This window comes from Glycine soja, chromosome 12, assembly GCF_004193775.1.
Source record: "Glycine soja cultivar W05 chromosome 12, ASM419377v2, whole genome shotgun sequence".
NCBI lineage: Eukaryota > Viridiplantae > Streptophyta > Magnoliopsida > Fabales > Fabaceae > Glycine > Glycine soja.
The window spans coordinates 7,037,256-7,057,482 of NC_041013.1; the positions used below are offsets into that span (position 1 = coordinate 7,037,256).

The 20,227-nt window shown below is 33.5% G+C and overlaps 3 protein-coding genes across 4 annotated transcripts; 2 read left to right on the forward strand and 1 right to left on the reverse strand.

The window, feature by feature from the left end:
* Positions 1 to 765: 765 nt before the first annotated feature.
* LOC114380489 (histone deacetylase 9) lies at positions 766 to 7,917 on the forward strand. 2 transcript variants are annotated; one of them, XM_028339571.1, is made up of 14 exons: positions 768 to 1,098; positions 2,005 to 2,117; positions 2,228 to 2,345; positions 3,673 to 3,747; positions 3,850 to 4,069; positions 4,201 to 4,264; positions 4,487 to 4,579; positions 4,710 to 4,818; positions 5,006 to 5,055; positions 5,130 to 5,220; positions 6,048 to 6,118; positions 6,360 to 6,458; positions 7,271 to 7,337; positions 7,562 to 7,917. In XM_028339571.1, the coding sequence occupies exons 1-14, from the start codon at positions 1,062 to 1,064 to the stop codon at positions 7,642 to 7,644; spliced, it is 1,290 nt and encodes a 429-aa protein (XP_028195372.1). In that variant the 5' UTR covers positions 768 to 1,061; the 3' UTR covers positions 7,645 to 7,917. The 2 variants fall into 2 exon arrangements, with proteins under 2 accessions (XP_028195373.1, XP_028195372.1); XM_028339572.1 differs by lacking the exons at positions 2,005 to 2,117; positions 2,228 to 2,345 and having other exon boundaries at positions 766 to 1,098; positions 7,562 to 7,826.
* A 679-nt stretch (positions 7,918 to 8,596) lies between these two features.
* LOC114377906 (putative low molecular weight protein-tyrosine-phosphatase slr0328) lies at positions 8,597 to 12,014 on the reverse strand (the record flags this gene model as incomplete). Its single annotated transcript, XM_028336379.1, has 5 exons — positions 8,597 to 8,929; positions 10,237 to 10,323; positions 10,401 to 10,468; positions 10,813 to 10,948; positions 11,508 to 12,014. Coding segments are annotated over 5 exons (879 nt in total), but the record flags the coding sequence as incomplete, so codon positions are not given.
* A 3,889-nt stretch (positions 12,015 to 15,903) lies between these two features.
* Positions 15,904 to 19,608, forward strand: LOC114379616 (serine/threonine-protein kinase D6PKL2-like). Its single transcript, XM_028338302.1, has 2 exons — positions 15,904 to 16,670; positions 18,772 to 19,608. The coding sequence occupies exons 1-2, from the start codon at positions 16,159 to 16,161 to the stop codon at positions 19,568 to 19,570; spliced, it is 1,311 nt and encodes a 436-aa protein (XP_028194103.1). The 5' UTR covers positions 15,904 to 16,158; the 3' UTR covers positions 19,571 to 19,608.
* The last annotated feature ends 619 nt before the right edge of the window (positions 19,609 to 20,227 follow it).

Below are 20,227 nucleotides of genomic sequence, written 5' to 3' on the forward strand. Positions count from 1 at the left end.
TTCTCGACGATAATTACATCCCCCAACTCATTTCTTTTTTTTTTCTTCAACGGTAATATTCTTCAATGTTCCAATTCTCCACTTTCCGATACATCAAATTTTCAATTATGTTTTTTTCCCAACCTTCTTGATACACAACTTCTCCACACACTTCTAGAGCCTTCCCCATGTTTAGAATCCCTCTTTCCCTCACCACTTCTCCACACCCCTATTTCTTTTCTTTTCTATGTCGAATCTCCCCAACTTCTCACTTCTCTCATTCTCTTTCTCTTCTTTTCTTCATCACTCCACACACCTTTTTCTTTTCTTTTCTCTGTCGGATCTCTCCCACTTCTCACTTTTCTCATTCTCTTTCTCTTCTTTTTTCCATCGCGCCATGTAACACCATCGCGCCCTTCCCTCGCACAACCACCGTCGACCCTCAAGCCACCTTTGTGACCCCTCTCTTGCGCAACCACCATTGTCGCCCCTTAATTTGGTGAATCTGGTTTGTAATGTTGGTTTGTATTTTAAATTTGAGATGATTTTGTTTTGTTAGTTTGTATTTGGGATGAAATTGTCTTATGTCGTTGTGAATCCAAATTAAATTTTGGTTCTGTGTTGTTATTGGTTCTTAATTTTTTCTCTCATTCTGATATGAGATGTGTTGTTTGTTTTTTTTTCTATTATTTTTTTTACATGGATGGTTGATGTTGGATAATAATAATAATTTATTATTAAACACATGTTTTTTATATAAGATGTTCTTCTTAAGGAACCCGACCCGTCCCGCCACAAGATACTCTCCATGGAGAGTTTCTTTCACTCGTATCTTCAAGGAACCCGGTAATTAGCCCGAGGTAATTTTTCTGACACTTGTTTTGATTCTTACATATAAAAAATAAAATTAGGAAAGATTCAAAGAGAAAACCGAAGGAGCACATAGAGTGATTAGGCTGGTAGCAAGCGCGACATGGCACTGCAGTGCAGGTTAAGCTCACACCATTGATATCACTAGCCATATTCTCCTTTCGCTAATTCCCGCAAGCTACTACTCTTCTTCAACGCTCTCTCTGCAAAAGATGCGCTCCAAGGACAGAATCGCTTACTTCTACGACGGTGCGTTTTCCTCTTCAATTCTCTCTTTAAAATCCTAAATCGCGTTCCTTCCTTCTTTCTTTTCTGTTTCCTCTGATTCTTATTTCGCGTAATTGAACCGTTGAAGTTCGTCAATGCTCTTCGTTTCGACTCGATTTTCTAATTCGCAGCTTAGTTCCTGACTATCAAAACCCTAGCTAGCTAACCCTATTCCTATGCCTGTTGCTGCGTTTGGTTGCAAGAAAATTGTAAAATAAAGGAATAAATTTGCGATTTGAGCTGTTTTGGATTTCAGAGAATTTCATTTTGTGTTCTTTTAAGCTTTAACATAGAGTATTATGGATTGTTGCACTTTAAAAAAGAAAATTACTTGGCTGTCACTATGAAGTTTTGTTTTACATTTTGTTAATATTCGTGCTGTTGGGTAAGAATATCAGCATCTCTAATAGCAGGCGAGTTCTGTGAACCGTGAAGAGATGTTCAATCTTGAATGCTAATTAGTTTTTGAGTTCTAGGTTTTAGATTGTGGTTTACAACCGCAATTGTGGCTGCAATATCAAGGTTTTGGTGGCTTCCACAACCACATTGCCGCATTTATTTGCAATATCAAGGATTGCAGGTAACTGCAACCGTGTTGTAAAACCTTGGCTCTTATCATGGAGTTCCCAAAGATATTTGTTAAGAAATTATTTAAATGTTTAATACTTTTAGAACTTAAAAAACTTTTTTTTTTCAATTTCCATTTAATGTTTTTTAAACCCTTAACCACAATTTCATGTTTTTTAAACCCTTAACAGCCTGCAATATCTTAAACACAATCTAATGTTTTTTAAACCCTTAACAGCCTGCAATATTTTTACATATCTGCTAGGCTTTGTTTTTTGCATGTTTTCTGCATATTCAAATACTTCAATCTTCATATTGCAGGTGATGTCGGTAGTGTTTACTTTGGGGCGAAGCATCCGATGAAGCCCCACCGGCTTTGCATGACTCATCATCTTGTTCTCTCATACGATCTTCATAAGAAGATGGAGATTTATGTCAGTTACATATGTTGGCTGTTTTGGTTTTTTGTTGCCAGATTGTTGATTATTGGTGTGGCTGATTGCATAATATTGTTCTGCATGTTTCTCTTTTATGTATGATCCAGCGTCCACACAAGGCTTATCCTGTTGAGCTTGCCCAGTTTCATTCAGCTGATTATGTTGAGTTTTTGAACAGGATTACACCTGACACTCAGCACTTGTTCTTGAATGAACTGACAAAATGTATGCCTTTCAAAGTTTTAAACTTGTTTAGATGTTATTTTAAGTTTTTTGTTATGAAGCGCAAATACTTAACATGTAATGGGTATGATGCGATCTTGATACAGGGATAAGGGAAGATCTTAAAATTCAAAATATGATACAACCTAGATACATTGACATGAATTTAAAAGAAAAAATATTTTACATAAATGCACAATAAGTTAAGAAAACATATTCTTAAAATTCATTAATACATAACCATATAAGTGAATAAAAAAAACCCCACATAAGTAGATGATGCTAACAATTTACGAAAAGAATACTTGTGATTACCGCAAAAATGATTACCTATATTTTTTTCCTTGTAATAAAATGTACACTTTCTCCAATGCACATGTCACAAAAATAACATGATTTTCCCCAATCCATGTTATAATGTCCAAAAAGCATCAATAGGAGAAGTTTTGGCTCTATAATTGCTCCCCATTTATTATAGCTTTAAGTATATTGCAGAAAACTTAGAGTTGTTTTAGAGCTATGTTCCAAATGTATCAGACAATAAAATTAAAAGATAAAAAACTGAGGAGGGTACTTGCTAGATATGTATCATATGCATGTCGGTATAGGATATGTATATGACACTTGTACTATGCCATCAGAATATTGCTTCATGGGTTTTTGGTCTTGCTTTAGAATGAGAAACATTGAAAGAATTTATTGTTGTGCATTATATTCCTTATAGAGAGGGAAAGAGAAACTATGTCATACTGGCATTCTTGGTCCGTATGGTAATTGTCACAAGACAATTCCATAAGGGATTGGGTTTGAATCCTGCTGTTATAACCTTCCAAAATCACAGAGAAACTATATCGTTTTGTGCAAAGAGCGAAGTTTTGGAACAATGGCCAAAATTTGAGGATATGTGATTCACTTTCCCTAGGCTTCTAAAGTTTTATCACATAATCTGTCTTAGATGTAATTGTCATTAAATTAGGGTTTCACATTCAAAAAAAAATTTGGGGGGGGGGGGGGGTGGTAATGTTTTAACCCTAGAATTGAGATGTTACTTTTAATCAAAATAAACTTTTGGGGTGGGGTGGGAGGGTTGCATTGGGAAGTTCTGTAGAAGATAGTAAATGTAAATGTTTTACCTACAATGTTGTTACTTTTCATTAAAATATCAGAAACCCCCTGTGGTCCCTTCTATAACTGATTGATATTTGACTTCTCAAATTAACATTATCCAACCCCAATGTTTATATAATAATTTTACTTCTATACTATCAATTTATTGTGTAGCTACTAGCTAATAACAAGTTTTTTCAATTTCCGCAATCATTTGTTTCAGATAATCTTGGAGAAGACTGCCCTGTATTTGACAACTTATTTGAATTTTGTCAGATTTATGCTGGTGGAACTATAGGTATAATATGTTTTTAATAGTGATTCTCTGAGTTGCGGTTATGCTTTGTTTTTCGATTATGCCTAGTTTGGCATATATATGCTAATTGACACGCGCCTGCAGATGCTGCACGTCGATTAAACAATCAACTGTGTGATATTGCTATCAACTGGGCCGGTGGACTACATCATGCCAAGAAATGCGAGGCATCTGGATTTTGTTACATCAATGACTTGGTTTTAGGAATCTTGGAGCTTCTTAAATATCATGCTCGTGTTTTGTATATTGATATAGATGTGCACCATGGTGATGGTGTAGAAGAAGCCTTCTACTTCACTGACAGGTCAGTCAGTTTCTTATATCATGTTAGATTTATGAAGGTGAAGCTATTGATATTTGAGAATGTAGGACAATTATGCCATGCTGCTTTTGATTTTTGTTTATTTTGTTAAATGGAAAACTTTGTCATCACAGGGTGATGACTGTCAGTTTTCACAAGTATGGAGATTCGTTCTTCCCGGGTACTGGCGATGCTAAGGTGATTTTCTTTAATCTGTTTGATTTTTTAGTAAGTTAACTAACTACTCTTGTTTTAGTTGTGCCAATCACCCTATTTCTATCACAACCTTAATATTACAATTACAATAATATAATCTGGATTTCACTGTTCTACTTGTTGTAATTTGTTAAGTGGAATGCTCTATTCTGTCTGAAACACTAATAGATTGGAATGATTTGAACTGATTTTACCATATTGAAGGAAATAGGAGAAAGAGAAGGAAAGTTTTATGCCATAAATGTCCCATTGAAGGATGGAATAGATGACAGTAGCTTCACTCGACTTTTCAAGACTGTAAGTTCAATTTTTCTTCTTTTTTTGCCAAACTTCAACCACAATTCTAAAGCTTCTCATTTTAATATTTATTACATTATTTCTGCTTGGTGGTATTTTGTCTGAACTTTTTGAAATTCTTATGCTATAGATTATTTCCAAAGTAGTTGAAACATATCAACCTGGTGCAATAGTTCTGCAGTGTGGAGCAGATTCGCTTGCTGGAGATCGCTTGGGTTGCTTCAATCTCTCTATTGATGGTGCTTATCTCCCAGTAAATTTCCTATTCTGATGAAAATATCATTATTCTATGTTAGGGATAAGGCTCTATTGTTCTTGTTGTTTATGTTATCATTCTGTCTTTGTTCTTCTTAATGTTAGTCTCTGTTTAATTTGTGGATAGTTTAGCTTGATTAGAAAAATTATTTTTTGGTGTTTCTTTCATAGGTCATGCTGAATGTGTTAGCTTCGTAAAGAGATTCAATTTGCCATTGCTGGTGAGTTTATATCAGTTTATGTTTGCCATTGCTGGTTGAGAATTGAGATTTACAGGAATGAACTTCTGCCACAGGTCACTGGAGGTGGGGGATACACAAAAGAAAATGTTGCTCGATGTTGGACTGTTGAAACAGGAGTTCTTCTAGATACAGAGCTTCCAAATGGTATATTTAGTTAGCTCTTATCAAGTGTTGAATTGTGACATGTTTTACCAAGAATTTATTTTGTTAATTGGATTTAATATTTATTGTTTGAGGTTCAAAGTAAAACAGAAATAATGTGATGTCATGCGAATTGTGAAGTGATGGTGATTTGAACTAGGTTTTATATTATAGAAATTGGGATAAATCCCAACTAAAAAGATCAGAATTCATTCCAAAAACAAGAAAACAAAGAATACTACAGAACTTTGAGGCTCTGTAAACCTCCCTGCCCAAAGGCCCCAAACTCACTCAATGATTGAATGTCCTCTCCCCTACCTTTGTCTCCCTTTTTTTTTATCTTTATTACATCAAATGGTTTCTCCTTTCTTTCCACCCTCTTTGCCACATAGGCAAGGTTGTTATTTGTTATGCTCCGAATCCCTGTTCTGGCTCTTTCTCAGAATTCCCATGTGGTATATCATTGGATTTCTTTAGTTGTGCACCACAGTCAGGAATGATGGAAAAATATGTTATACCATATGTTTCCTTTGGGAGCATAGAGAGGTTGCAACACATTATTGTAGTAATTGCTTCATGATGCATCTTGTCTTGCAATATCTGTGTGGGAAATAATTTATCCCCCAAATGCTTTCTATCTTAGTTCGAAACTTTTGCTTGAGGTTTATGTCCAGATAGAAAATGTAACTTTAATTTGCATTTACACTGCAAGCTCCTAAATTAATAAGTACATGCCTTGTCCAATGAATCAATTCAACACTCTAGATTTAAATTCTGTCTTATTGTTTGCAGAGTGGAAACATTTCTTACCTGCTTTTTCTGTCTTTCAGAGATTCCGCAAAATGATTATATTAAATACTTTGCACCAGAATTTTCTTTGAAGGTTCCAAATGGGCCGATAGTAAGTATCTTCTCAATAATCTTGTATAATTTTGTCTTCCTTCATTTATTGGTGGTTTTCTCTGCTATTGAATTTAATTTGATTGGTGATTTGGAATTATTGCCTGTCGTATAATATTTACAATTTCACTCAATATGAGTAAATACATACTGTTACAATGTTAACTTTGCAGCATGTGGTGTCCTTACTCTATAATATATACCATCGATTGTACTCATGTTTTTTCCTTTATATTGATCAGGAAAATTTGAATAGTAAATCATATCTTAGCACCATTAAAATGCAAGTCTTGGAAAATCTTCGTTGCATCCAGCATGCTCCAAGCGTACAGATGCAGGAGGTGAGCTCATCCTTGAAATAGAAGCATCCCATCTAGTAGGCAGACTCAATTATTTTATCATAAAAGTGTTTCTTGTGAAAACTGTTTTGACTTTAGAGGCATTATGTTACAAGCTCATCAACTTTCTTGTATTCATGAACTTTTACATATGTGGTTAACCATCCATTATTTGCATTGGAGGTAGATCTTTAAGCAATTGAAGTGGAAAATGTTCCTTCTTATAGAACTTCTAAATTAAGGTGAGAGTCGCTAGTTAGATTGGGGAGAGAAAAGGGTTCAAAACTTGGGTGGTATTTCAGGAACTAAATATCAACTTGTGAATGGCTTTGAATGGGTTCTGCGGATGTATGCATATCAGGTGGAGGACATTTTGATATATGGTTGTATTTCTGGCTTTATAGTCTAGAGCTGTAGTTGTAGTTCTGCATTGTAGATTTTTCTGTTTTGACACCTGATATCTTTTTGTACTGATACAGCTTTGTTTGGATCACACCTTGTGGTTCAACCATGCTCTTTCTTTAATATAATATTCATTTGGCCTCTTAAAAAAAGACTGATTCATTAAAACTGCTTAAGCTGAAGGACCACGGCCATGGAAATTGGGCATTTGGGCTCTCTTTCTCACATGAGACTGAAATCTATTATTTAGGTTATGTATGTTAGTAAACTTGGAATGTCACAACTTGCAATTAATACTTCAATGTCTGTAGTTGCTCTCCATTTTTGGTTGAATTGTTTTGGACTTGGTTTCCGAGCCCTTTGGTGATGTCATTATTTTCCAAATGGTGTGACTAACGTTTTAGGGGTCACAGGTCCCTCCTGACTTCTACATTCCAGAATTCGATGAAGATGAGCAGAACCCTGATGAACGCATTGATCGTAAGGAGAAAGAAAAAAATATTAATTGCACTTTTGATCTCTATATTTTAGTCTGAGTGATTTTGGCATCTCCAATTTTAATTACTCAGCCTTCATATTTCTCCAATTATAAATTTTAACAAAGAAAAAAATGTATAAAATGTTTGGAAAAAAATCCTTTTTCCCTATTCCGTCTAACTTGGTGCCAAAGTTTAGTCTATTGATTTTGATATTTCTCTTTTCAGAGCACACTCAAGACAAGCACATCCAGCGCGATGATGAATATTATGATGGTGACAATGACAATGATCAAATGAATATTTCATGAAGTGCAGTTGCCGTTTGCCTTTTGGCGGGGGATTGACCGTTTTAAGAGAGAAGGAAAATGTTAATTAGACAAACACCTAGATGTATCAACAAAGCGGTAGTACTAGCCCAAGAAACTTGTATATTTATAAGATTTTTATTGTTTTCAGTTGCTAATATATTTGCTCAAAGTTACATTATTAATGATGTTTCTTCCCTGTCATTTTTTTGAATGAAAATGGACGGTGTTAGAGCAACTCTGACAACAAGAGCTTGCATAACATTCTTTTTACAAGTAAGGTGCCATTTCATAAACAATAGTGGCACTAGAGTTGCACGACTTGTCAAATTACGGAACCAATTGTGTCTTCTACAAGAGCTCTATTTCTGATAAATGAGCCCAACATTCTACGGTACACAATTGCAACAAATGAAAAGGTTATAGAATGGTGTATAAGAATAGAGAAGACATTTGAACATGGGAAACAAGTTAACATGAAATGAAGCAAAAGAGAAATGAAATGCAACAGTTAGAATTCCACATTCAAAATAAGCTACTTTTTTATGTTTTTATTATTTCAAAATTAAAAATGAGTTAAAATTTTAAGCTAAATAAAAATAAAATCGAATATTATATTTATGAAATTAATATATAGTAAAATTTGTACAGTTGCAATTCTGAAAAAAAAAAAGTTACTCCAGTGTAAAAAAAAAAGTTACTCTGTAAAATTTAACAGCTCCTAAAGTTCTCTAACGACGATATTAATAGTTGCACAGAAAGTTTATTCCTTGTAAAATATTATATTTGGCTGCAACAAACTAGAATATATAGGATTCAAGCACCATACTGACATACACTAATAATCTGCTTCAGCATTAAAATTTCCTATCTAGGTTTGTTAAGGAATTTAGTTCATCTGAACAAAATAGGAAAAGAAAAAATAGAGACGAAATTAATTTTTCAAAACGAAAAAGAGAGATAAGCCAGATAAACGCTGCCAACTAAGTTAATCTGAATTGGAGGGTTCGATGCAGCGGTTGTATGTAACTAAGAATATCCGTTATTCGAACTTATGATTCCAATTGTTAGATAAGTATGGCAAGAAGTTTCGAAATTCCATATATATAAATCGTGGGTGGTTCAGGGTAGTGAACCACTGAAACAAGAAGGTACTTTGACATCTATGAAAACCAATGATTGGATCTTCTGGCCATTAATAAAGGTATCAGGATTGTTGTACATGTTTGTTTTCTGCCAAAATGGTTTCCAGTAATGATCCGCAAGCATCTTCAAGCAAATCCAACACCTGCTAGTGCCAACATAAAGATGATTGATAAGCAAAGGATCAACCAAGAGTAAAGAAAAGAAGTCTTCTGTACAACACAATAGTGCTTTTATTTTTAAAATAGGTGGATTTCCTGCATCATCAACAATTTGAGACCAGACGCACATTCTGACCAAATCACTAATAATATATACTTTGAGTTGATGATGTTTTTAGTCCCTGAAAATTTTCCAAATTTTGGTTTTTGTTCCTGACTTTTAAAGCATTAATTTCAGTCACTATATTTTTTGGAAAACCCAAACTGGAGGAAGCAGTGTTAGCTTTAGAGATGAAAGCCATTTCCAAAAGTACAGGGATGAGAAACTATTGATTTTAAAAGCTGAGGACAAAAACCAAAATTTGAAATTTTCCTTGGGAATAAAAACACTGAACCACTTACCCTATCGTATTTCTTGAATAGGTATAATTTTTTCAAGTCACTGTGAGATATCCTGGTTGAAGATTGAAAAGATGCAAATACAAATGTTTCAATTTAAGACGTCCAACTTTACCCTGTTCTAACTCCAGTTTCTCTCAAATAAGACCTGCTTCTGGACATCTTAATAAAAACCATTTTCTTAAGATCTCCTAAATCATGTCTTATTTGAGAGAAACTGGAGTCAACAAAGGGTAAAGCATGAGATCAGCTCAACTTCTTAAGTGCCAAATATGTGTGTTGGAATATATGTAATTCAACGACACAGGAAAGTGTATCTTCAAAGGCACTAACCAAGAAGAATTGATTTCAGTCAGACAATCTTATACTGCTTAAATGACAATATTTACCGTTAGATACGTAATTTATGTCCATATGTGTGTCGTCACCTGATAACTTAACCTTTTGGGATAGTTGGTTCATCATTCATCACATGTTATTAGAGATTTAGAGTCTTTATGACCAAGTAGTATAAATAAAGTTCAATCTTTGCCACCCCCAGTTTTCTAACCAATAACAAAGGTGAATTTCAGTGCAAAGTATGTGGATATGGGCACTGTCTGAACTTGAAGCCTAAGGGGGCTATAGCATAAGGTGGTATATTAGACATATAGTATAAAACTGTTTTGGGGCGTCTTCACTAGACAGTTTAAGCTATTGGGATGGTTTCAACCCTCAATTCCACCTTGACATGTCCATATAATGCTTGGTCTTCTTTCCGAGTGACTTAATCAAATTCGTTGAACCAAATACCATAATCATTCAAAACTATCAAAGCACTAGGAAGCAACACTCTACTTCAACCTACAAAATGCACCAAGTGCCAACCCATACCCTAACATGAATAGCATACCTTCTCAAACCCTTGTGGTCCACCATAATAAGGATCCGGAACTTCACTTTCATCATGCTTCTTACAGTACGAGCACATCAACTTAACCTGCATCATCACCATCACAGTTAGACCAAAAAGTATGCAAAACAAAAGCCCAAAGAGAAGCAAAACCTTGCACCAACCTTTTTATGTGCGCCATCCGGTAAAGAATGTCTATCTTTCCATCTATTAAAGGCCTCAAATATGTCCTCTAAAGCAAACAATAAAAACATACATTAGCAAACCAAACACACATAAACAAGAGGAACTGAGTCAACCATAAACATCCCATCCAGCTTCCCTGGATAAATTTCTCTATATACACTTACAGGAGAAAAAACAAGATAAAATTATCTAAGCTTCAACCACAAACTAAAATCAACTTATGCACTTAACTTTTATATAAGTGCTTTTATTTAAGTTCTCCGGTAGCTGAGATGCATAAATTGATTTTAGCTTACACAAGAAATTCAATTCACTTTCTATTCTTATTTTCTACTCTTATAAGTACTTACATAAAAGTTTATCACGTCATAACACATGACCAAACTTTACCTCTGTTCTGTTTGTCCATAGCAAGAATGAGGTCAAAGTCAACGAAATCAGAGGGCTTGATTGGCCTCGAAATAGAAGTTATCTGAATCCCACGCCTTTTTGAAGCTGCCCTCATTCTCGAATCCGCTTCATTTCCCTTCGAAAATCACACCCCCCACCCCCCCCCCAAAAAAAAAAAACCTTTTAAACAATCTAAAGAGTTTAATTTTCATATGCAGATGCTAGGTATAACTATGGTAAAAATCAACAAACTTATTATAAACTTGTGATTGGATGACATTGTAAATCCTATCAAACCCTTCAAATTACATCTTATTCAATCCAAGTAATGTAGACAGTCTTCATTTCCATCCCCAAAGCATTTTCTTTTAAAATTTCCTCATGATTTTATAGAAAAATATTTCACGATTAAGCAATTTCTCTTCTTTTTACAGAATTGTGCATAGACCGTGTAAAAATAAGTTAAACTAAAAAAGTCCTTAAATAAATAATATATACACAAAATCTAATCACAAACTGGCATATGTGAGTTAAACTCAAAAATAATAACTATCTTAAGAATCATTGCAACGAGATTTCTGACTGGTGGAAATGTTAAACTAAAAAAAAACCATCTTAATTTTTCTTTTAAAAAAGTGATCTTTTGGATGAAATGACATAAGGGTGTTTGCTTGTTTGTTCATAGATAAACCCACCTCGTGGTAATTGATGGTGCCAGCAGAGTCGATTTTGAACTTCGAATTGAGGTCCCTTTTGTTGACTAAGTCAGTGAAGACTCCTTCAGCAGCGGGGCTTCTGCAGATGTTGCCGAGGCACACGAAGAGAACAGAAAACGGCTTTGTTTCGGCGTCTGTGATGGAGGGTGAAGCCATGGACGCGCGAATTGAAGAAGAGAAACGGGTTTTGCAGGAAATGGCAAAAGGGGTCGTTGGGTTTTTCTTTCTCAGAGTTAACTTTGCAGTTTGCGAGGAAGAAGAGAGCTTCGGGTTTGGTGAGAGGAGGAGGAGTTGGGAACAGTGGCAAAATCGTAAATTAATGACGCTCATTATTCCTTCACTGGTGGTGACTCGATACGACACTGTCCTCAAATTTGACGTTGGAGGAGCTACACTACATGCTTCACACCCAATAATTTTTTGTTTGAGACGCCCCCCAATGAAAATTATCCTCTTGGTTTTTTTTTTTTTTCTCTTTTCATTGAGGTATTTTATTTTTATATGATGGTAGTGTTTTGTTTTATTTTATTAACTTTTTGAGAGATGTTTAATAAGTAAACAATTTTAAAAATTATTTTTTATCCAAGCACATGCATAACTGTGAATTAAGATCCTCTTTAGTGATCGGAAGCATATAGTAGGAGAGAAAAAAGCATAACACTCTAATAACAAGTGGATCCCACAAAGTATTGTGTCTTTCCCACAGGTAAATGAAGAGACACCAAACTCCATAATTATATGGCAGTTCACTTTTACTAGTGGTAAACTGATAATACGTTTATTTTCTAAAGAATATTTATCTCAACTTTTTAAAAAATAAAAGAGTTTAGTTTTAATACATTATTAGTGTAAAAAAATTATATTTTTCATAAATAAGAAATTATTTTAAGAATGGTTTTAAAATTATTATTTTAAAAATCAATAAATTTATAATATATAACTATATATTATTGGGTGATTATGTATAAAATATTTATATGGTTAGTATATGCTAATTAATTTTTTTTATAAAAATATTAATGTAATATTTTTAAATAATGATTGATTATTTCTCAAAAATAATCTCAACAAAATATATAATTTATGGGGTTGACTTTTTTATCCATTAAAAATTTATTAAAAAATGAAAAATATTTAATATCCTAGTGGGAGTAATTCAAACATATCTTACAAAAGACCTCCTAATTTATCATAACTTTTTGGGAAGAATAAGAAAAATACTAACGAGATACATTCTAAAACATTTTTACATACTTTTTTTTTCTATTTGTTGAAAGTTATTAAAAATATATATATAATTTTGTAAGTCTCATTTTATTCAATAAATCTTTGTTATGATTTTATAAATTTTAATAAATTTTAACTAATAAAAGAAAAAGAAAGTATATTAAAAAAAAATATGTTAGAAAGTGTGCTAATAGTAATTCTTTGTTTCTTTTTCATTTTGTTTTTGAGATAAGCTGCTTGTAAATGAACCTGAACATACTATACATTCATTGCTATTTCATCCTTGAGATGAAAGAATGACACTGCATTACATGCACAGTTTAATTACTCCACGTTTTAACTTCGCTCACCTAACATTTACAGGCATATGAAATGAGCAACGGCAACATTTTCAAAATTTTGTATTGACCATTTGTTTCTTCACAATTCTATCGTATTTGTGCTGAAAACATAGATAATGTTTAAAATTTGACCCAGTAATTCAGTGTCTTTCCATTTATTCCGTACAGTTTTTTTTCTCTCTATCGAGCCAGATGCTCTTTAGTAGGACTCTCTCGTCATTGTATATGTAACTACTGAAAATTCAAATTCAAGAGTGTGCTATAGTTTATTTTTGGCTCAAGGTCCTGTATAGTTTATTTGGTATTTGATCTATGCTCGGGCACATTTTGACCTTTTCAAATTCTTTCTGTAACTTATTATAAATTCAAAAAATAAAAAAAGATGTGTACAAAGGACATATCCAACAACAAGAAAAAGAAAAAAAAAAATTGAATAAAAGATATCTCACCTTAACACTACAGTGAGAACAATGTTAATTAAATGTCATCAGGTGATTACTTTTTGCATTACCTTTTTCAATTAATTTCATTATGGCTAAAAGTATACATTGTCATCTGAACTTTTTTTGATATCTTAAAGTACCATTATTGAATTAAGAAGTAAGAAATGTTACTGTGACATCTTTCATAATTCATAATTTGACATGTTTTACAAAATTGATTAAATTAATACAGTAAAATATAAAAAATATTAATTTGGTCAACCAAAAATATTTAAAGCTTTGTTTGACCGCGTTGAAATGGAAAAGAAATAGAAAATAGGAAATAAAAGTACAGGTCGTGGAACTCACATTTTTATTTTAACTCATGAGGGATGAAATAGAAAGGTCACTTTTTTTCCACTTTACCAAAAGTAAATCTATTTGGAGAAAGGCTTATGAGCGAAGAAATACAAAGGTCACTTTTTTTTCCACGTTACCAAAAGTAAATCTATTTGGAGAAAGGCTTGGGCTATTATGCTGCTCTAATTTGTACTTGGCATGTTCTTGTTTGATAGATGGCAGGGCGAGAATGGAATTTATACATGTGTTTTTTGATATATGGCAGGGTGAGAATGAAATTTATAGTTGTTTTTAGATGGACCATGATAAAATTGATTTTAAATTTTGGTTAAAATTGATTTTAAATAGGGAAATGATTTATGTTTAGAAGTTTTATTATAAAATTAAGAAATTCAGTACAAAAATTTAGATTCAACATATAAATTATTTAAAATTACTTAAATTCAAAATTAATTCTGAAATTAAAATTAATTCTGAATTTTTCTCTAACAAAAAGTCAGACATATAAAAATATATTAAAAATTAATTATAAACTCAAAATTAATTTCTAAATGATAACCCAAACACACAGTATATGTATCCACATAATCAATTATGTGCAAACATATTCGGTTGTTGCGCGCCTTCCTTTGTTATTGGAGTCATATAATTGATTTTATGGAGTGTCTGGGGTTCGAACTTAAAAAATAACAATTACATATGAAAAGAATAAAATGGTCTTTTCCGGAAAGAAAAAAAACTTTCTTTTCTTTTTTTTCAAACCAAACAACTTCATAATTTTTTTTTCATTTTATTTTTCTTCTATTTCTTTAGAATATATTTTTTTAATAACTTTTTTATTCTAATGTTTTCTTAATAATTTTAACTAAGAAGGCCAATAAATTGAAAAGAAAAAAAAGACAAGAGAGCCAACATATATTTTAACCTTGTAATTGTTGAGAAAAAAAGGTCTTGTTTTTTTAGGAAGATAGAAAACTAAAGCAGATTTTGTCTTTCGATGAAATATTTTTCATATGGATGGTTTGAAAATTAATAAAGTGGAATTCTTAATTGTTATTCTAAAATTGCTTCCATTTAAATTGGACAAGTATGTTCCAAAATGATCCAAGTGCATGAATTAATCGACGTGAGATTATTTTAACTTAACTAAATATCTTAAATTTGAATCTAGAATATGTAACTGTTTTAAATACTTGAAGAAAAAATTTTATTGTTCATAATGATTCTATTGCCTCAAACATAATTGTTTATAATGAATAATTCTAGTGATCTAAACAAAAAGAATAGTTTCAAGTGCACGCATCCACAATTTTTCACTTATCCCCAAGTCCAACCCATCACTTTTCAAACTTTATTTTTTTTTTAACCAAAATGGATAATTTCATAAAACTATTTGCTAGGGTGTTTTAGAAAACTATTTAGCTATATTGGTGATTTTTGCCAACTAGAATTTAGGAGGCGTCACTTCAAGTGAAATATTATGTTTTTCATTTGTACTCTAAACAATAGATGACGCTACTTTAATTGACTCTTCCTATTTCGGGTATTTTGTAAATAAAAGTGGTGTCATTCGATCAAGTAAACTTTAAAAAAAAAAATTGACATCAAATATTCATTTAATGCTAGATCTAATATTATCATTTTTATTAAATTTAGCGTTGGTTGAATACGTGTCTAGTAATTGAATCTTATGTCACCATTTTATATTTACTAATGAAAAAAAATCACATTATTGCCACTTATTTTTATGATTTCGTAAGGAAAATGATGATAAAATTTCATAAAATCCTAAAACCAATAAATAAGATAAAAAAAATGATATTTCTATAGTTATTAATGATAATTTATAAGTTTAAAATGAAAACATAAAATAAATCAAAACATTATAAAAAATTTAAAAAAATCAAAGAAAATATATAAAATATATTTAATATTAGCTTGACTGACATTAAATACTTACGGATAGGACATGGAAAAAAAAAATGTGTTAATCAAGGTGGTATCTTGACAAACCAAAAAAAACTGGGGATGACAAAAATCACACATGTAAATAGTTTTGAAAAATAACTTATATAGGTAAAAAAAAAAAAAGTGCCCTTTTCATGTAGAAACCGGCGTGTTGCTGTTCAAGAAAATAAAATAAAAGACCGGAAATGACTTACCCGCGTGGGTTTAAAATCCAAAAAGCACAGAGCATTCACTCGAGTCACAGTTACCCCCCTGCTCACTGCTCGGCACCTGACACACTGCTGCGTCTTCTTCTCCCCATTCCCCAAAACCATGGAGTCTCAAGACCTCACCGACCACCTCCACAGCCTCAGCTTCACTTCCACCACCGCAGAAATCAAACGCAGCACAAGCTTCAGCTCCTCAACCACCACCTCAACCTCCTCCCACTTCAACACCCCACTCCCCAACGCCAAGCCCCACGCGCCCTCCTTCCTCCAACGCCCCCTCTCCCTCTCCGACCTCCACTTCACGCGCCGCCTCGGCTCCGGCGACATGAGCGCCGTCTACTTGGCGGTGCCCAAGGAAAGCGCTGGAGCCGGCGGCGCGGTGTTCGCGGCGAAGGTGATGGAGAAGGAGGACTTGGCGAGGAGGAACAAGGAAGGCAGAGCGAGGACAGAGAGGGAAATTCTGGAAATGTTGGATCATCCTTTCTTGCCCACGCTCTACGCCTTCATCCACGCGCCTAAGTGGCTCTGTTTCTTGACGCCGTTCTGCCCCGGCGGTGACCTGCACGTCCTCCGCCAGCGCTTCCCCAACAAACGCTTCCTCGAATCCGCCGTCAGGTGCGCACGCCGTTAGTTTTCTTCGTATCAAATCATTGCTTTCTTTTCTTTTTGTTTTTTTCTCGGGGAATGATCCTGTGTAGGCTGCGTGTTTCAGTGTATAGTAGTATTTTTTTCTTCTGACATATGCTAATCAGCTCCTCACATCATTGCTTAAGAAATAAAAAAAAAATTATTACAAAATGTTATTAAAGCATGTTTAGTTACCAACAAGACAAGAGTGATACCTGAATTCTGATTTTCTGTCCGTACGATAAAAATAAAATGTCTCAGAAAGAAAGAATTCCACCGATAATAAGTCATTTAGGTTCTCCTGATAAAATTTAATCATTTGCTTTGTTGATACTCCATACAATAACATATAATCATGTTTAGTTGTTTCCTGTGATTTCTATTTCTGAATTTTATTTATTTTAAATTCTTTCACTTTATCTTGAAGACACTAGTTAACTAGACGTTTTTTTTTAGGATGTACTGAAATTTAACTTATAGTACTAAAGTATGTTAGTAAAGAATTAAGGATGTGATAATGACTTTTCGAAAAATAATTCTGGCACGTGATGATGTGCCTATGCATTATACGTAAAATTACTTTTGAGGTCAAAACGACAACGCACTATGGTAGCTCAATTTTTGTGAGAAGTTTTGTGTGATAGCTATTATAAACTTTGTGGTACCCATAGGATGTGCATGATTACCCTTCGAGGTGGTAGATTAATTTTACCAGAGGGATATATTTTTTTTTTAAATGTAAAGTTTACAGATTTGTGGGGACTTCGCAGAGTTTTGAACCTGCAAAAGTGTATACTTTATATCTTTTTTCTTTAGGGGCAATCTACCCAGATGACGAATCTTCTTGTTATCTCTGTATATATGGAATTATGGATTCTGGATTATGGAGTAGAGAGATACTCGAGGGAGATAACATATTTTAAACTTGATTCATAATTCGTTGCCTGATTTCTAGATTTTATTTTTTTTAAGAATAATAAATTAAATGTGGTCCCTATTGTGGGATTCAAAACCCCTAACCAAGGCCAGGACCACGGGATTATGCGATTTTCCAAATTAAATCTGTTTCTAGAATATAAATGAATAATTAATTTGTTTGTTTTTTTCTCTAATGCAATGTATTTTCTATTTTCTATTTTCTATTTTCTATTTTCTATTTTCTATTTTTCTTTTTGCTTGTTATGTTTCTGCTTTATGATCAGATAAAGAAAATTGATGGTCATTGCTTGTCTGTTTGGTGAACCTTCAAAAGATTCCTATGCATGTCAAATAGTTTCTTTCATTTTTTCCCCTTTTCATTCAGCACGCTTTTATGTGATAAAAAAACTCCCACATACCAATGGAAATAAAAGCTGAATCATTCAGAGACATGTTCAAGTTTAACTACCCCAGATTTTTCTTCTAGCTAGGTGAAACGAGAAAATGCTTGCTAAGTTGCTAACTTTGCATGAAGAGTCACTTTACTAACCGCTTTTGTTTTCTTGTCATTATTCACACGTCTCACTCTCACATAAAACATAAGACTTTTTTTTAAATCATCTTTTGACACATGCATATGGCCGTGTCGTTGACATTTCTTATTTTCTTTTTCCCTACATGGAAATTATCGATGTTGTCTCATAGATGTCGCACAACATATATGCCAAGTTCTAAAGCAAAAACATTTCTCGTCTTACAAACAAACAAAACATCTGTCTCGTCATTTCTGCAAACATTCTTGCTCAACAAAAAGAATGTTAATTATAGTTAATATTACGAAGTGACAAAACACGTTAACGTTTTATTAAAATACTTACTATAAACTCCAAGAAATTAAGCCATAGTGGAGCAAATCAGGCTCTCATAACTCACAAGTTGCATGTTGTTCAAGTTCTTAGTCGTGTTTTGGAGGTGGGGTAAATATGAGTATCCGTACAAGAATACTTGAGTTTAGAGACTTCTCTTGCCTTGAATTAGGGTCTCATCTCTTGATAAATTTTAACATACCAAACAAAAATGCTTGTATACAGTAGCCTTAATTGCACTTAAAATATGGCATGCTAGGTTTTGCCGATGCTTAAGACATAGTTTTTCTTTTGGTTTATTACAGGTTCTATGCATCGGAAGTGTTGTTGGCTCTTGAATACCTACACATGTTGGGGGTAATCTACCGCGACCTGAAGCCCGAAAACGTGTTAATCAGATCAGACGGCCACATCATGCTCACAGACTTCGACCTTTCCTTAAAATGCGACGATTCCACATCAACGGCACAAATCATCTCCGATCAAAACCCTCCCCGCACAGTCCCACGCAACGATTCCCACGTGGAACCCACACGTGCCACTTCTTCATGCATGATCCCCAACTGCATAGCCCCCACGGCCTCATGCTTCCACCCAAAACGCAAGAAAAAGAAGAAACAAACCCATTTTAATGGGCCCGCCTTCGTGGCCGAGCCCGTTAACGTCCGGTCCATGTCGTTCGTGGGGACCCACGAGTACTTGGCTCCGGAGATCGTGTCCGGTGAGGGACACGGTAGCGCCGTGGACTGGTGGACGTTGGGAATATTCATGTTCGAACTGTTTTATGGTGTGACACCGTTCAAGGGCATGGACCACGAGCTAACCCTGGCGAACGTGGTGGCTCGGGCCCTCGAGTTCCCGAAGGAACCGGCGGCTTCGGCAGCCATGAAAGAGCTTATCTCGCAGCTGCTGATTAAGGACCCGGCGAAGAGACTGGGGTCGGTGATGGGGGCCTCCGCGATCAAGCACCACCCGTTCTTTCAAGGCGTGAATTGGGCGTTGCTGAGGTGTACCACTCCTCCATTTGTTCCCCCACCTAGTAGTGCCAAAGCTATATATGATGATCATCAAACTTGTCCTGAGATTTTCATTGACTGTTATTAATGGACATGAAATTTCACCCGTATATATATATATATGATACCTCCATAAAACTGTTTTCTTATCAATTTATTTTTCTCATTATTTATCTATTTATACCGCCTCTCTCTTTGGGGAGTTTTAGTTTTTTTTTTTTTTTTTCATATAGGCATCAAGTGTTGTTACAGCTTCTGAGTTATAAGTGTCAAATTTGGTATCACTTATTATTTTTATTTATTTTTTACCTAAAGTTGTAAATAAATTATTTACGATTTTAGTTTCATGTTTTTTTACCACTTTAAATTTATTAGTATTTTTTTTCTTTTTTTGATTTTATGACTTTGAAGTTGTAATTTTTTTATGACTTTCAAGGGGTAATTTTTTTTACATGTTCTAAGTTTTATTAATTACTTTTATTTTATTTTTTATTTTCAATTTTTTAAAAATTGTAAATATTTTAAATTTTACTTATTATTAGTTTTATTTAATATGTTGTATGTTTTTTATGATTTTATTTAATATGTTATATATTTTTTTAATATTGTTATTGAATTTGATTTGTTTTTAAATGAAATAAAAAAGTAACTTAATGATATTTAATATTTATTTTATTTTAAATACTTAAACTTTAAACCAAATATTAAAATAGATGGTTGGATGTGATTTGATGCACAATGGATG

Bases quoted from the DNA above. Each gene is read 5' to 3' on its own strand.
- LOC114380489 (XM_028339571.1), top strand. From the start codon at position 1,062: ATGCGCTCCAAGGACAGAATCGCTTACTTCTACGACG. The intron at 4,070-4,200 runs GTCAGTCAGTTT...TTGTCATCACAG, and splicing joins GCCTTCTACTTCACTGACAG to GGTGATGACTGTCAGTTTTC. The intron at 7,338-7,561 runs GTAAGGAGAAAG...TTCTCTTTTCAG, and splicing joins CCCTGATGAACGCATTGATC to AGCACACTCAAGACAAGCAC.
- LOC114379616 (XM_028338302.1), top strand. From the start codon at position 16,159: ATGGAGTCTCAAGACCTCACCGACCACCTCCACAGCCTCAGCTTCACT. The intron at 16,671-18,771 runs GTGCGCACGCCG...GGTTTATTACAG, and splicing joins TTCCTCGAATCCGCCGTCAG to GTTCTATGCATCGGAAGTGT.